General features: G+C 32.4%; 2 protein-coding genes across 3 annotated transcripts; both read right to left on the bottom strand.

The window, feature by feature from the left end:
* Positions 614-11,468, bottom strand: LOC109332306. 2 transcript variants are annotated; one of them, XM_019567252.1, is made up of 4 exons: positions 10,958-11,468; positions 8,220-8,355; positions 8,020-8,025; positions 614-624 (listed from the first exon to the last, which is right to left on the bottom strand). In XM_019567252.1, coding segments are annotated over exons 1-3 (435 nt in total). In that variant the 5' UTR covers positions 11,255-11,468; the 3' UTR covers positions 614-624; positions 8,020-8,023. The 2 variants fall into 2 exon arrangements, with proteins under 2 accessions (XP_019422797.1, XP_019422796.1); XM_019567251.1 differs by lacking the exons at positions 614-624; positions 8,020-8,025 and having other exon boundaries at positions 8,062-8,355; positions 10,958-11,467.
* Positions 14,703-15,524, bottom strand: LOC109332540 (uncharacterized mitochondrial protein AtMg00810-like). The gene has a single exon (XM_019567524.1). The coding sequence runs from the start codon at positions 15,522-15,524 to the stop codon at positions 14,703-14,705; it is 822 nt and encodes a 273-aa protein (XP_019423069.1).

Below are 15,801 nucleotides of genomic sequence, written 5' to 3'. Positions count from 1 at the left end.
ATATACATTGCCTACTCTAACTTCTTCTTCTTTAACCCTCTTTATTACTTCTGCTTCTTCCTTCCTTTGTTCCTCTATTTTTACTTTCTTTCTTTGCCTCTACCTAGTTACAACAGTGGTATCAGCAGCTTTGTGAGTGTGGATTCTGTGTGGATCTTCATAAGGGACCTGTGTGAGTTTCTTCGTGATCAGTAGAAGCAAGGGCAGAGATGACAAACAATGGTGGTTTCTCATTGACACTTCCCATCTTGGATGGCAAGAATTATGATCGATGGAGAAATCAAATGAAAGCTATCTTTGGCTTTCAAGAAGTGTTTGAAGTGGTTCAGCATGGTTATCAAGAGATTGGGGAAGGAGCTACTGAAGCTCAGAGAGCAATCTACAAAGAAGCCAAAAAGAGAGATTGCAAAGCTCTCTTTCTTGTGCATCAATGTGTTGATGGGGCAAACTACAAAAAGATTAATGGTGCTGAAACTGCAAAACAAGCTTGGGATAGTCTAGAAAAGAGCTATGAAGGAATGGCCAAGATCAAGAAGATTAAGTTGCAGCAGCTCATAAGGCAATATGAGCTCCTGCAAATGGAGGATAGTGATTCAGTGGCTGAGTACATGACCAAGATTTTGGCTCTTTCTAATCAAATGAGGTTATGTGGCAAAGTATTGAAGGAGAAGAGTATAGTAGAGAAGGTGCTTAGGATCCTCACTTGCAAATATGACCACATTGTTGTTGCAATTGAGGAGTCCAAGAATCATGAAGAACTCAAGATTGAGGAGCAACAAGCATCTCTGGAATCTCATGAGTTGAGATTGAAGGAAAGAAATCCAGAGAAAACTGGTGATCAAGCACTACATGCCAGATTCATCAAGAAATCTCATGGTCAATGGAACAAGAAAGGTAATAGCAAATTGAGGACCAGTGAGCAAGGGTCCTCTGGAAGAAAATCTGATACTCAGTGGAGATCAGGCAAAGAACCCGATCCTAAAGCTTCTATCAAGAATACAGATGGTAGAAGAAAGCTTGATAGAAAGAAATTACAATGCTACAAATGCAGAAACTATGGTCATTTTGCTTCTGAGTGCAAAATGAATAGATGGTCAGGCATGAGAGAAGAGGAAGCTGGCTTGGCTCACAATGACCAAGAATCAGATGAAGAGCACTGCATGCTAATGGCCACTACAAGAATGGATCCAGATAATGGGGAGAAGGCTGAGTTTTGGTATCTTGACACAGGATGCTCCAACCATATGTCAGGAAGGAGAGACTGGTTTGATACTCTTGATGAATCTACCAAAAGCAAAGTAAATTTTGCAAAACAAAGCTCAGTCACTGCTGAAGATGTTGGCAGAGTAATGATTCAGAGACAAGATGGCAGAAAATCATACATTTCCAATGTACTTTATGTACCAAAAATGAAGCATAACTTGCTTAGTCTTGGTCAATTGTTGGAAAAAGGGTATGAGATGGTAATGAAGGATGGTCTACTCACTGTCTTTGATAAGAAGGCTCAGAAAATCTTGGAAGCTCCTCTATCTCCTAACAGAACATTCAAAGTTAAAATTCAGATTGGTAACCATAAGTGCCTTCAAGCAAACACAGATCAAGTCACTTGGTTGTGGCAGCAAAGGTATGGCCATCTAAATTTTAGAGATCTAGAATCTTTGAGCAAAAACCAATCTGTTTTAGGGTTACCACTAATCACAGTGCCTTCAATTTTGTGTGATGAGTGCCAATTGAGCAAGCAGGCCAGAAACTCATTCAGCTCTGATGTTCCTACAAGAGCAACAAAACCATTAGAGACTGTCTTGAGTGATGTGTGTGGTCCTCTTGAAGAAGAGTTAATTGGAGGCAACAAATACTTCCTCACCTTTATTGATGATCATACCAGAAAGATATGGATCTATCTTATTAAAAGGAAGAGTGAAGTGTTTCAAATTTTTCAGAAGTTTAAAGCACAAGTTGAGAAGCAATGTGATATGAAGTTGAAGAAGTTAAGGTCAGATGGTGGAGGTGAATACACTTCAGCTCAATTCAGTGATTTTTGCACCAAAGAAGGGATCCTTCATGAGGTGATAGCTCCCTACACACCTCAACACAATGGCACTGCAGAAAAAGCAAACATAACACTTCTCAACATGGCAAAGAGCATGATGAAGACAAAGAAGCTACCCAAGAAATTCTGGGGTGAAGCTGTCTCAACAGCAGCCTACATCATCAATAGATGTCCATCCAAGAGATTGAACTATAAGACTCCTGAAGAAGCTTGGTCAGGCCTAAAACCAAGTGTAAGTCACTTGAAGATCTTTGGCTAAATTACTTTGGACACATTCCTAAGATAAAGAGGGGAAAGCTTGATGATAGAGGCTCAAAACTCATATTTCTTGGCTATCATAGTATTGGTGCATACAGAGTTTTTGACCCTCTAACTCATAAATTTTGTATCACTAGAAACTTAAAGTTTGATGAGAGCCAATGTTAGAGTTGGAATGAGGAAGCTAGCACTTCAAGAGTAAAAGTTGGCTTACCACTTGAAGATGAAGCTAGGCTGCTAATTGATGAAATTGTAGACAATTCACACAACTCTAAAAGAGGTGAAGTCACTGGTAATCCATCTCATGCTTCACATAGTCAACCTGCCACTTCATCCTCATCACAAAGAATAAGACAACCATCATCAAGATTGAGAGACTATGATGTATTCCCTGACTCTACAATCACAGCAGAAGGTGATTTTGTTCACATGGCATTGCTAGTTGAAATGGAACCAATCAGTGTAGAGGAAGCCCTTGATCAACCTCACTGGATTAGAGCAATGGAAGAAGAATTAATGTCCATAGAAAGACATAAATCATGGACACTAACACCTCTTCCAACTGACAAGAAGGCAATTGCAGTTAGGTGGGTGTTCAAGACCAAACTTAATCCTGATGGTGAAGTATCAAAGTATAAGGCTAGGTTGGTAGCAAAAGGTTTCCTGCAGAAACAAGGACTTGATTAAGATCAAGTGTTTGCACCAGTAGCTAGAATTGAGACAGTGAGGTTGGTAATTGCCTTAGCTAATCAGAATTCTTGGCACATCCATCAAATGGATGTGAAATCTGCCTTTTTGAATGGACCAATTGAAAAAGAAGTTTATGTGTCTCAGCCACCTGGTTTCATAACATAAGGCAGAGAACAAATGGTCTACAAACTACACAAAGTACTCTATGGACTCAAACAAGCCCCAAGAGCCTGGAACAAAAGGATAGATGCTTTCTTGCTACAACTTGGCTTCACTAAATGTACAATTGAGCATGGTGTCTATGTAAAAGGGAACTATGTAACTGATTTACTGATTTTGTGCTTCTATGTGAATGACCTTCTCATAACAGGTGCAGACTTTGGCAAGATTCTAGCATTCAAAGATCATATGCAAGCTGAGTTTGGGATGACTGATCTAGGGGAACTCTCCTACTTCATAGGCATCGAATTCAAGAAAACTAAGGCTGGAACATTAATGCATCAGAGGAAATACACAGTTGATGTGTTGCAGAGGTTTGAGATGATGAATTGTAACCATGTATCAACTCCTATTGATGCAGAGACAATACTATGTGAAGAAGGAACAGATCAAGTGGTAGACAAAACTCTGTATAGACAAATGGTGGGATCATTGAGGTACATCTACAATTCAAGGCCTGATATTGCATTTGGTGTTGGCTGGATAAGCAGATTCATGGAATCTCCAAAGCAAAGTCATCTAATTGCAATAAAGAAGCTACTTAGATACTTAAAAGGGACCTTAAACTATGGGATCATGTACCCTGCTGAAGTGAAGAAGTGCAACAAGAACCTATGTGGTTTTTCTGATGCTGATTGGTGCGGGGACAAAACAGATAGGAAGAGCACTACAGGCTATCTCTTTCTCCTTGGCACTGCTCCTATAAGTTGGTGTTCTAAGAAGCAAGAGGTAGTAGCTTTGTCATTATGCGAAGCAGAGTATATTACAGCTAGCATGAGTGTTTGTCAAGCTTCTTGGTTGAGTGCTATTATGGCAGAATTAAAGCTGGAAACAGAAGAGGTGAAACTACAGCTAATGGTTGATAATAAATCTGTTATAAACTTGGCTATGAATCCAGTTGCTCATGGTAGAAGCAAGCACATTGAAACCAGATTTCACTACATAAGAGAGCAAGTGAACAAAGGGAAATTAGAGTTGGAATTCTACAAATATGAGAATCAATTGACTGACATTTTAACAAAGCCATTGAAGAAAGAAAGGTTTGAAGCCTTGAGGAGGAAGATTGGCTTGGAGATAATCAATGCAAACTGAATTAAGGAAGAGTGTTGAGACTTGTTGTATAATTCAATTTTGTTAGTTGAGGTGGCTTACTATTTTTAGTGAGTTAGTTAGTTAGGACTTACTATAAATAGTAAAGCTTATGCATTGTATTGTATTGAATAATTTCTTCTCTTGTATTGCTATTGGTGATATACCAATATAAGAATATACATTGCCTACTCTAACTTCTTCTTCTTTAACCATCTTCATTACTTGTGCTTCTTCCTTCCTTTGTTCCTCTGTTTTTACTTTCTTTCTTTTTTTGCCTCTGCCTAGTTACAACAACTATATCATAAAAAAATGTCTCTCACATTATCTATTGTCGCATGTTAACCTCTCATTCAATTTCCCTCTCCAAAATGGTTTCACTTCCTTCGTGTACATTCTCGCACTATATATTTCATTTTTTTATCTATAATAATATTAAATTCATTATTTCATTTCTTAATAATTTCAAACCAAAAAATATATTATTGGGAATTCATCTATGATGACTAGACTATATATTTCATTTCTCTATTATAATAATATTAAACTTATTATTGCATTTCTTAATAATTTCAAAACAAAAAATGTGTATTACTATAAGAATTATTGTATTTTTTACCTTATCAAAGCTTTGTGGTACATTTTTCACTAAATTTTAATATCAAAGTTCAGATTCTTTGGATTTTAATTTTTCCGTATTATAATTGAAAAATCAAATTCGAAATTGAAGTTTTTTTTGTAATTTTTAAATATTTTTTTAATAAAAAATACTCATTGTATCACAGTTTGATTTCCATATTTTCATTAAAAAACAAATTCAAAATTGAAAAAATCATTTCACTATCTACAACTTTTAAAATATTTATTTTAAAAAAATTCACATAATATCATGTTTCAGTTTCATATTTTCATTAGAAAATTCAAATTCGAAATTATCATTTATTTTCCTTATGTGTTTGAACAAACAAATATACGAGTAACACGTGTGTTCTTAACAATGAAAATATTACAAGGGTAACATGTGTGTTTTAACTATACAAATATACGGGTAATATGTGTGTTTTTAGTAATGCGAGTGCACGGGGTAACATATATATTTTCAACTATGCGAATGTACGAGTCATATGTATGTTCTTAATAATATGAATGCATGAGCAACATATGTATTCTTAACCATATGAATGTATATGTAATATGTGTTCTTAATCACACAACAACAAAAATAATGCTCGATACTAATGCATCATAAAATACAATGCACATCATTTGTACATCAATCCTACAAATACCTTATAAAATATTTTTTATATACTTTGTTTCTTTCTGATCAGCTTTTGCTCCTGCCTATCATGAAAAGTTAAAAGAAAGAAATGAAAAAGAAAGAAAGGTGAGTAAAAACATAAGGGTCACTGAAAACCTAGATTTTATATGAGATCTTAATAGAGTTGAATGATAATTTTTAAGAGTGTTGAAGGGACAAATATAACGTGTGATAATATAAAAGAGACATATAATAATGATTTTAATGTTAGATGAGGAGGCAAATATATTTTATTCAATGAGTCAAACGTCATCTAGTTTTATTTAGAGTACTCACATATTATTATCCGTAACTTAATCAACTAGGTTGAATATTAGAGATATCTTTTAAAAAAACTATTTATTTAATGTGCACCAAGCATGATTCTTATTTACATTATAAAGAGACCAAACAATTTTTGATTGATTACACGAAGATGGAGACAAATATGGCTAAAAATCTTGCATATGTTTATGTTATGACTCTCTTATTTTCTCTCATTCTTCTTGTAACGAAAGGTGAGTAAAACATATTCTTGTTATATTTATTTCTTCTTTAACCTTTCAGTAACAATCCTTTGCTTTTGAAATCATCAAAGAACTCGTCCCTTGTAAGACTAACGAAGATTGTCAGGACTTGTGTTGTGCTGCGGTTTGCATTCGTGGTTGGTGTCTTGAACCAAAGTAACATTTAAGTTTAATAATATATTTACATTACTTCATAAGGTTGTTACTCTTATGATTCTATCATTGTTCAACTCCTAGTCCTTTTGCCTTTCAATTTCCATATAATATGAAGTATTAAAACTTTTTTTCTGCTACAAGATAGGGGAACAATCTTATTGAATATTTGTGATTAGATAGTTTAGTAGATATCAATTTGTAAAGTAACCATTTGTTTTAATTTCTCATTTTGTTTAAGAATAATGCGTGAAAATGAAGAAATATTAGTATGTAATTTTAAGAGCCTTGGAAAGAGTTTAAGTCAATGAATGAAAATAAATAAATTCGACCGTCATATATAAATAAGCCATAAAAATAAAATAAAAAATTATATACTACAAATCCACATTTTTAAAGAAATATTCAAATGTGAGTCTTCAAAATAGAGAATTAAGAATTATATAAGTTGGGTCCACTAATTCATATAGCACAAAAATAATTTCATGTTACAATTTCCTTACAATGTGTGAATTATCAATTCTTTAAGGATATTAAATCTTATAGTTCTAATATGTAATAAAATAATGATACAAATACATGCCAGAATTAACATTCTCATATATATATATATTAAGAATTTTGATATGACGATTTTCTTAAACTAGTAAGAATGTAAGATATGGCAAATAGTAAATACCACCATTGAATTTGATTTGATGATGGAGGGAAACCCATGTTGGTAGCCGTTTAAGGACAATGAATGCAACTTCATATCAAGTGGTCCTCTTTTTTAAATAAATAAAAAATTCATATCAAACCTTTAATGCTGCTTTGTGTTGTGCATTTGTGCTATGAATAATATTGCATCGTGCTATCCATAATTCTACCATTTTGGACTCTTTCTTTCTTTTGGTTCTTTTGGAGTACAAGCGACAAACAGTTTATCCGCCACGATGAATAATATGGACATGGAGAAAGAAAGATATGCCCCAATCAAATCTCAGCTCAAAAAATCGACAGAAAAAAAAAATATATAATAATAATGTACGAATTTTTATAAAATTATCAATCATCATATTTAATTATTATTAATGTTTAATATAAATAAATAATACCTATATGTAAATATTTCTGTCGATAAATGTTACACTATAGCACCAATATGGTTTATATGATGGAGCACTAGAATATCTTAACAATTTAGATTTTAGAACTTTCTGGATTAGTCAATATCAATCACTAGTCCACCTCTGAAATACAAAAACGAATTAGGGTAAGAAAAATAATTTGTTTGTGAATTCAATTGGGCCAGATTTTTAATCAAATTAAACGTATTAACTAGAATTAAATTTGAACTTGAATTTTGCTAATTACTATGTTTTTTTCTCGGTTTACTTTCGACCTGACCATCAATTAACATAATCAGAGGTAAAGTACTATAAATCAAATTGAATTTCTTTGAGGAATAAAATGATTAAAATTGGGATTTGAATGGAAAGTTTTCATTCTTTTGAAAGTGTTAGTCTAATAATGTAAGACTCCGATAGATTCCATATAAACCAAAAACTCAATAGTTTGATTCCTGATAACGATATTTGTTGGGAGAACAATTATACACCCGAAAGGGATTAGTTCCTTATCAATCAGGTGATGTAGTGGTACAAAAAAACAAAGATGAATGCATTTTGCCACAAAATCATAAATCATTGATCATTGATTTTCTACTAGAAAGATGGATCTAATTCTAAAACTAAATCCTATACATATGTCATAAATTACAAAGAAAGCTGCACTTGGTAAAAATAGATGTTAAGCAAACCCCAAGAACAGTCTATTCTTCACAGAAAATGCACCAACCCCTTCATGTAAAATATGCACAACTCTGACATATTCAGTTCACTCCAAACTTAATTGATACTATTATTATTATGCAAAGTGTTGGAAGTTGAACAAGGTAGTGTGTTATGCTGATGAGAAGGCCATGAAATCCTCTCTGGGCAGCATGGTGCAGGAGCTGGATGTGCAATGAATGTTGGAATCTCATCACCAGGCATCAGAACTGAAACTTCATTGGCATATACACTCATCTGCATAATAGTGAAACAAGGAGACCCAATGAAACATTACCTCATGAGTATGATTAGAGTTTTATAATTTACAAGGGAGCAAAGATTTTAAGCACTGGATATACAATTACAACAATGAATATTATCTTGTGTAATATTGTCCCATTGTAAACTTTAGAGGGGGGGTAACACATGCTTCTATATTTACTGATTGTCTAAAGTACTAACCGTTCGTTTGCAAGTCGGGTTTTGGAGGGGAATAAATTAAAATGAAAGGCTTCAGGGCCATCCAATGAGCCTTTCAAAATTATTATCATTAAAAGGAACAATTTTTAACAGAGTTGAATTGCTTTTCTTATAGGAAGTGGACTGTTAAATTTGAATCTGATGCTAAACTTATAGAGCAAGATCAAGCTAGTGAAATACATCCTATCATTTATCAAAGTGATTGAAGTTTACAGTACAAGATTCAGTAGGTGCACAAAACCTTCTCCTAGTGGTGCTCACTTCACTTGTATATCAAACGAAATGAGAGAAAGTAATACAGAACAAAAACAACACATTCATCTAATCCAACAAGGTGATAATACACAACAACAACAACCACGCCTTAGTTCTACCACGTAATAATGTTCACAACTGTATTATAATGATAGGTACGCACACTTATACACATATCATATCCTCACTTCTATAGTTTCTACCATTTGATTACATCCTCGTTCAATTTATTTTTTGCATGCTCATACTTTGATTCAGTTACCTTGACAAGTGTGAAAGATGTTAAAGATACAGTGAAGTTTTTACTATTTCTCTTTTCTTTCAGCATGGACAAGTTGGGTAAGGCACCAAGATATATTTGACTTTAATATATTATACACCACATTAAATGTAACCACTTAGATATAAATAAACAGACAAGACATATGGATCCAGTGACAACATGTTCACACTGTTTCTATTTCTTTTTTCTTTAAGTCTGGTCATGTTAGATAAGGCACCAACATTTATTTCTTGTTTTTGACATCTTATACATTATACTGCAAAACATTAAATGTAACCACTTGGATCTAAACATATAGCAAAACAAGAGCTAAGCTAGAAAATTTTCATTGAGGACAAGAAAGAACAATATTTCATTAAGGGGATACTAGTCACATAATTTTTAATTTTTTCAAAAAAGTTACATTTGAAAAACTGAATTTCAAGAATTTAGAGATAATAAATACTAGCTAATAGGCATGATTTGTTAGAGAAATACTAAGCTGACTTTTACATGTCACATAATTTTGATAGCTAAGAAAACACATTTCAAACACAGTTTCTGAATAGTATCATACTATCATTACCATAAACAATAAAAAGAATCCCTCTCAGAAGCTTAAGTGCTTGAGCCTTTTCTCTAACCCCATATTTTGTATTCCATTAACATCATAATTGTGATGTAATGCCAAACATGTAATTTTATTAGATTCTTGATCTTTTTGTGAAAAGAAATTCTTGGCTAGTTGAATAGAGAGCTTTTGTCACCAAAACCCCATTGGCTAATACTAAAGAATCATTAATAATTTTGTTAGAGATGAAAGAAACAATCACATAGGGATTATCCCAATCAAGTTGTGCCTTCCTATTGAACTAAGGTAGGATAAGTACGTATGGGCCCATTGTGTTCCACAAAAGGAATGGCAAAAGGTAGACAACACAATTGTTACATGTCTCATCATTCAATGATACTATATTATAAACTAAAATATAAAAAGATGTATAAGCTAAGAAGGAACATGTAGGATACTAAAATTACACTATATCAAAGGGGTTACTTTCTCTTTTAGCAGATAGGTCCAGCCTTAAAAGGTTGATGAAGAAGATCAATGTTAATATAGATTTTAAACTCTAAACAAAGATTAAAAAAAAATGGGGTTTTTATTCTTTTATTATTGAAGGATATAATTTTACTGTTAGGCCAATAAGGTCTATGAAAACACCTCTAACTGAAGACCCTTATGTATTTGAGGAAAATAAGAGAGCCAATGGAACAAGGAAACTTAACATAGAAAAATTCTAAAGGAGATCAAGATTCAAGTACATATTGCTGATCATGGTGATGGAGATGATAAGGAACAACACAGGAACATTTGAGAATAACAAATTCCAGAGAAGACTAATTGTAATTCCATAAATACCCAAGATCCAGAATAATATTAGATATTCTTTTTTTCTGAACGAAATATTCTATACCCAATAAAAACGGTCACTCTAAAAAAATAATGGTATGTGTATAGAAGATTTCTGCCTCTTTTCTTAGTTTTTGGTCAGAGAAATCATTATCACTTATCCAGAAATCAAAATAACTATCCCAAATGAAAAATGAGCATCCATTGTTAAATGTGAAAGTAAAATCTGAAAATAGAAAAAGGTAGAAAATCCTTTAACACTATGAATCATGCACTAGGGATAAACGACCCACTTGTTACATGGTCCACTTTCATTACTTTTATATTAATCTACAGAAATTTCCTTAACTATAAGGGTAAATGAGAGAGTTACTTAAATATAATAATAAAATGAGACATTAGAACAATATGAAACATTTAACTGTAAAAAAGTTAAAGGCTTTACTCACTTTTGGTGAAGGATAACTAAGCTTTCCATTGAAACCCATCTGAGACTCAACATCAACGGTTCTCCGGCGACCGGAAGATGCCGGAGTCGAAGAGGGTCTGATAAATCTCTCGAAGATAGCCATGGCTAAGAACATGGAAATGAGAATAGCAGTGGCTACAAAACCAAAAGAAACAGAATTCACTGAACTTTCAAAGTTACTCCAACGTTGTTGTTGTTGTTGATGTTCTTCTCTGTTCAGTGGAGACCCAATTGGTGACCATACACCATTGTTGTTGTTATCGTGCTCTACCACCATTGTTAATGATTAAAAATTTAGCTTTGTATTTTTTGTGCTATGTTTTTTATGCCATTGTTTTGGGTTAGTGGAATAGGATTCAGAAGAGGAATAGTGATATAAACTATAACAGTCTCGAAGGTTGTTGAAGTACTTGGAGTTTAGGCGTAGGAGAGAGTGGAAGGAAGATGAAAAACAGAGAGTGAGGAACTTTGGATTTTGGACAGAATACTCTCATTTTTTTCTTTCAATTCTTTTTAAGGAAAATGTTAAAACCAATTAGTTAAAAAATAAATAATGTATTGAAAAGGGGTGCGTTTAATACTCCAAGGACGTGGACTTACTATTTCCACTTTTTATTCTCATCCTTTATTCAACAAAACATTTTTTAGCTAGAAGTTAGACATTCTATAAATGTTTGGTTAACATTTTAGATAGTTTTTTTTACTATGTTAGAGTCACTTAACAAAAATTGAGATCAAGAAGGTAAAATATTGGTATAGTAGTATAATGCCTACTAGATCTTTAAGATAATCAAAATAGCAAGAGTTCAATTCTTCAGATCGATACTTATTAGGGGTGACAGTCATACATAGAGCTGGAAACGAGTCGAACCAAATTTTAGCTCAGTTCAGCTCGATAAGGATTGACTCAGCTCGAAACTTGACTCGAGTTCAATACGAGTTACTTTTTTAGCTCGAGTTCGGTTCGGTTAAAGTTCTTGAATTGTTTGGTTCAGTTCGAATGATTTATTTGAACAACTCATATAATTAATTAAATTTTGAAAAGAAAAATTGTAATATATATAAATATAATCTTGTGTATATATATAATAACAATAAATATAAAAAAATAATGTATAAATCATAATAAACATAAAAATAAGTATATATATATATATATCAAATCAACTCATGAACCTAACGAGTCGAATTATATCCAACTTAACTTCAGCTCGTTTATTTAATGAGCTCAATTTTCAGCTCAAGTTCAGCTCATTTGGTTCATGAACCAAGTTTATCGAGCTGAATAATGAATCAAGTTTCGAACAAATATCGAGTTGATTCATTTCATTGTCAGTCCTAGAACTCACACACTCCAAAAAAGATTAATTTTTTATCGGTGAGGGCTTATAAATTTTGAAAATTAGCTTTTCTTTTTCTAAATGTCACATAGTTTTCCATTCATTGTTCAATTTTACCCTTTTAAAATTTATCAAATTACATTAATTACACTACAACAAAATACATATTAATAATTATAAATAACTAAATATATAATTAATTAAACTTATTATAAATAGTTACTAATAATTCTACAAAATTATCTGATAATTAAATAAATAATTATAAAATTACTATCAATTTTACCACAGTACTTATAATTATTTTTTAATTTGTTTTGTATCTAAATTATCGTGATAAATAAATAAATAATTATAAAATTACTATCAATCTTACAACATTATTTATAATTATTTTTTATTTTGTTTCGAATCTAGTTTTATAAAAAATTCTAGTTTAATTTTTATAAAAAAAATTAGTTTAATAATACCTACATGCTTGCAACATGTACCTAACTTCATAGTTCTTAAAGTAGTTGTCCTAAACAGACAGATGAACACCGTTGGGAGACAAAGCAACTTTGAATTGATTAATAACCTCTGGATAGAAAGATTTTCATTTGATGTGCTAACATGTTATTTATTTATTTGAAAGGGGTGTGCTGACATGTTTAAAAGCACAATAAACAGTTAACATGTTGGGAACTACACTTATTTGACAAAGTAGTTACAAATTCTAAAATGGATTAGTTACGTACTTATCAAAAATGATGAAGGGTATTTATCAAAAAATGGTGAAGGGATACATTTAGCAGTATCAAAAAAAATATTAACACAAATATACATATTAAAAAAACACTTACAAGTTAACTGAATCTGACTTTATAACGACGTAGGAAAATATATGATTTCAACGTGCATAAAAATTGTTTTTCTTTTCTCTTCTAAGAATTCTAAACGGGGATAAGGAAATACATTATACATTTTCAGTCAATTATTCATCATTTATTGTCAGTTATTGTTGACTCATTAAAAAATAATATAAATGAATAATATATTAATTACATATAAATATTTACACTAACAATAAATGATATTATATTATATTAGTTTGATACAGTCAATTATTTTCTTAACAAGAGGGAGAAATTTAAAATGGGTGATGCGACTTTTTACTTTTGATCACGATTTCCCTTTGCATTAGTGTAAAATAACATTTTCCATGTCTAATCCCTTTATGTATGATTGAAGCTAAGTTTGCATGAATGAGATAGATGAAGATTTTTACATTAAATTTTCTTCCTTTCAAAGTTTCAATTATTCAAACTTTGTGTCTAATCAGAATTCGACAAACTTTAATAAAACCTTGTGGATAATTTTTTAATCATTCCAAAATAAAATATCACTTGTAACTTCCAGTATCTACTAAAATAAAGATAGGAAATCTTGTGAGTTCCCAGCAATAGAACCATAAACTCAACAATCAGTGCCCATTTTATACAAAAAAGTTTTTTAATTGATTTCTTTCATATATATATATATAAAGGGAAGAAAGGAAAATATAAATAGGTAATTCTATCTAGATTTCTTTGACAACTTTCTTTGACTTTGATCTCATAAGTTATTGTTTTATGACAAAAATATAGTTGCGAGCAGTTAAAAGACTTACTTATTTATTCTGCATATAAAAAAGTGTTGCATAATGAAAGTTATTGTGAAGGAAATTTCCCCATGGTATAGTAGGAAGAGGAAGGAAGAAGAAACTGAGTGAATGAAGAAGGAAATCAAAGAAAAAGGAGTAACTTGAAGATATTAAATGATGCACTTTTATTATTGATTGAATGAATTTACAAGCTTAAGCCTACTCAATATTTATACAAGAAGAACTATCAACAGAAAATTAACAGAATTAACAGACTTACTTAAAAAGCAAATAAAACTAACAACAAAATTTTAAAAATATGCCAAAAGAGGAACGGTTCCTAAATCAATCATTTTCAATCCATTCTTCAATTGGTTGAATCTTTGGGCTCTTTGGGTTGATAGAATCTTCATTCTTCACAGACCCCCTCAAACTAGGCGCATGAATATCAATGATGCCGAGTTTGGCAAGATTCTTGAGGAATGGAGATGGAGATAATGATTTAGTAAAGATGTCAGTCAATTGAAGAGAAGTGTGGATGGGAAGAAGATGTATTGTGTTGTTAAGGACTCTTTCTCTAACAACATGGCAATCCACATCAATGTGCTTTGTTCTTTCATGAAAAATAGGATTTGCAGCTATATGTAGAGCTGAGTTATTGTCACAAAAGATGCTAACAGGTCTAGAATGAGCTATGCCAAGATCTCTAAAGAGGAACAATAACCATTGAGCTTCACAAGCAGCCATGGCAAGTCGTATTCAGCTTATGAGGAAGATCGTGAAACAGTGTTTTGTTTCTTGCTCTTCCAGGAAACCAAAGCATAGCCTAAAAAGAAGCACCAACCAGTAATTGATCTTCTTGTGTCAATACATTTGGCCCAATCTGAATCAGAGTAACCTTGTATGGTTGTTGTGTTGTGTGAAGAGAAGAAAATGCCCTGTCCTGGTGTTCCTTTTAGATATCTAAGCACTCTAGTAGCAGCCTTGTAATGAAGATTAGTGGGTGAATCAAGAAATTGACTTAATGAACTAACAGCAAAAGATATATCGGGTCTAGTGTGAGTCAAGTATAGCAATTTTCCTAATAATCTTCTATAACTGGTTATATCTTTGAGTGGTGTACCTGATTTGGAATGAAGATTGGAGTTGTATTCCATAGGTGTACTTGCAGGTTTAGAACCTAGTAGACCAGTTTGTTCTAATAAGTCTAGAGTATACTTCCTTTGATAGAGGGCAATACCTTGGTTAGATCTAGCAACTTCCATGCCAAGAAAAAACTTTAAACTGCAAAAATCCTTAATGCTGAAAGTGTTGTGTAACATGGATTTGGTTTCAATTATTTCCTGCAAGTTGTTTCCTGTTACAATTAAATCATCAACATAAACTAAAATTGCAGTAAAGTTATCTTTGATGCCTTTGGTAAAGAGAGAGTGGTCAGAGAAAGATTTCACATAACCAAGTTCAAGAAGAGTAGTGGTGAGCTTCTCATGCCATTGTCTGCTGGCTTGCTTCAAGCCATAAATGGATTTCTGCAGTTTGCATACCAGGTTTGGATTAGGGACAATGAGACCTCGTGGAGTCTTCATCTACACAATCTCCTTTAAGTCACCATGTAAGAAAGTTGTATTGATGTCAAGCTGGTACAAATGCCACTTATGCATAGCTGTCAAGCAAAGGAGCACCCTAATTGTTGTCATTTTGACTACTGGACTAAAGGTGTCTTTGTAGTCAATACCCTCGGTTTGATTGAATCCATTTGCCACAAGCATAGCCTTGAATCTCTCTATAGATCCATCAGCATGATGTTTGATTTTGAAAACCCATTTGCATCATATTGCCCTTTTGTCATTAGGCAGATGAGAC

Source organism: Lupinus angustifolius, chromosome LG18 (genome assembly GCF_001865875.1).
Source record: "Lupinus angustifolius cultivar Tanjil chromosome LG18, LupAngTanjil_v1.0, whole genome shotgun sequence".
Taxonomy (NCBI): Eukaryota; Viridiplantae; Streptophyta; class Magnoliopsida; order Fabales; family Fabaceae; genus Lupinus; species Lupinus angustifolius.
This window is presented reverse-complemented; position numbering and strand designations above follow the sequence as displayed.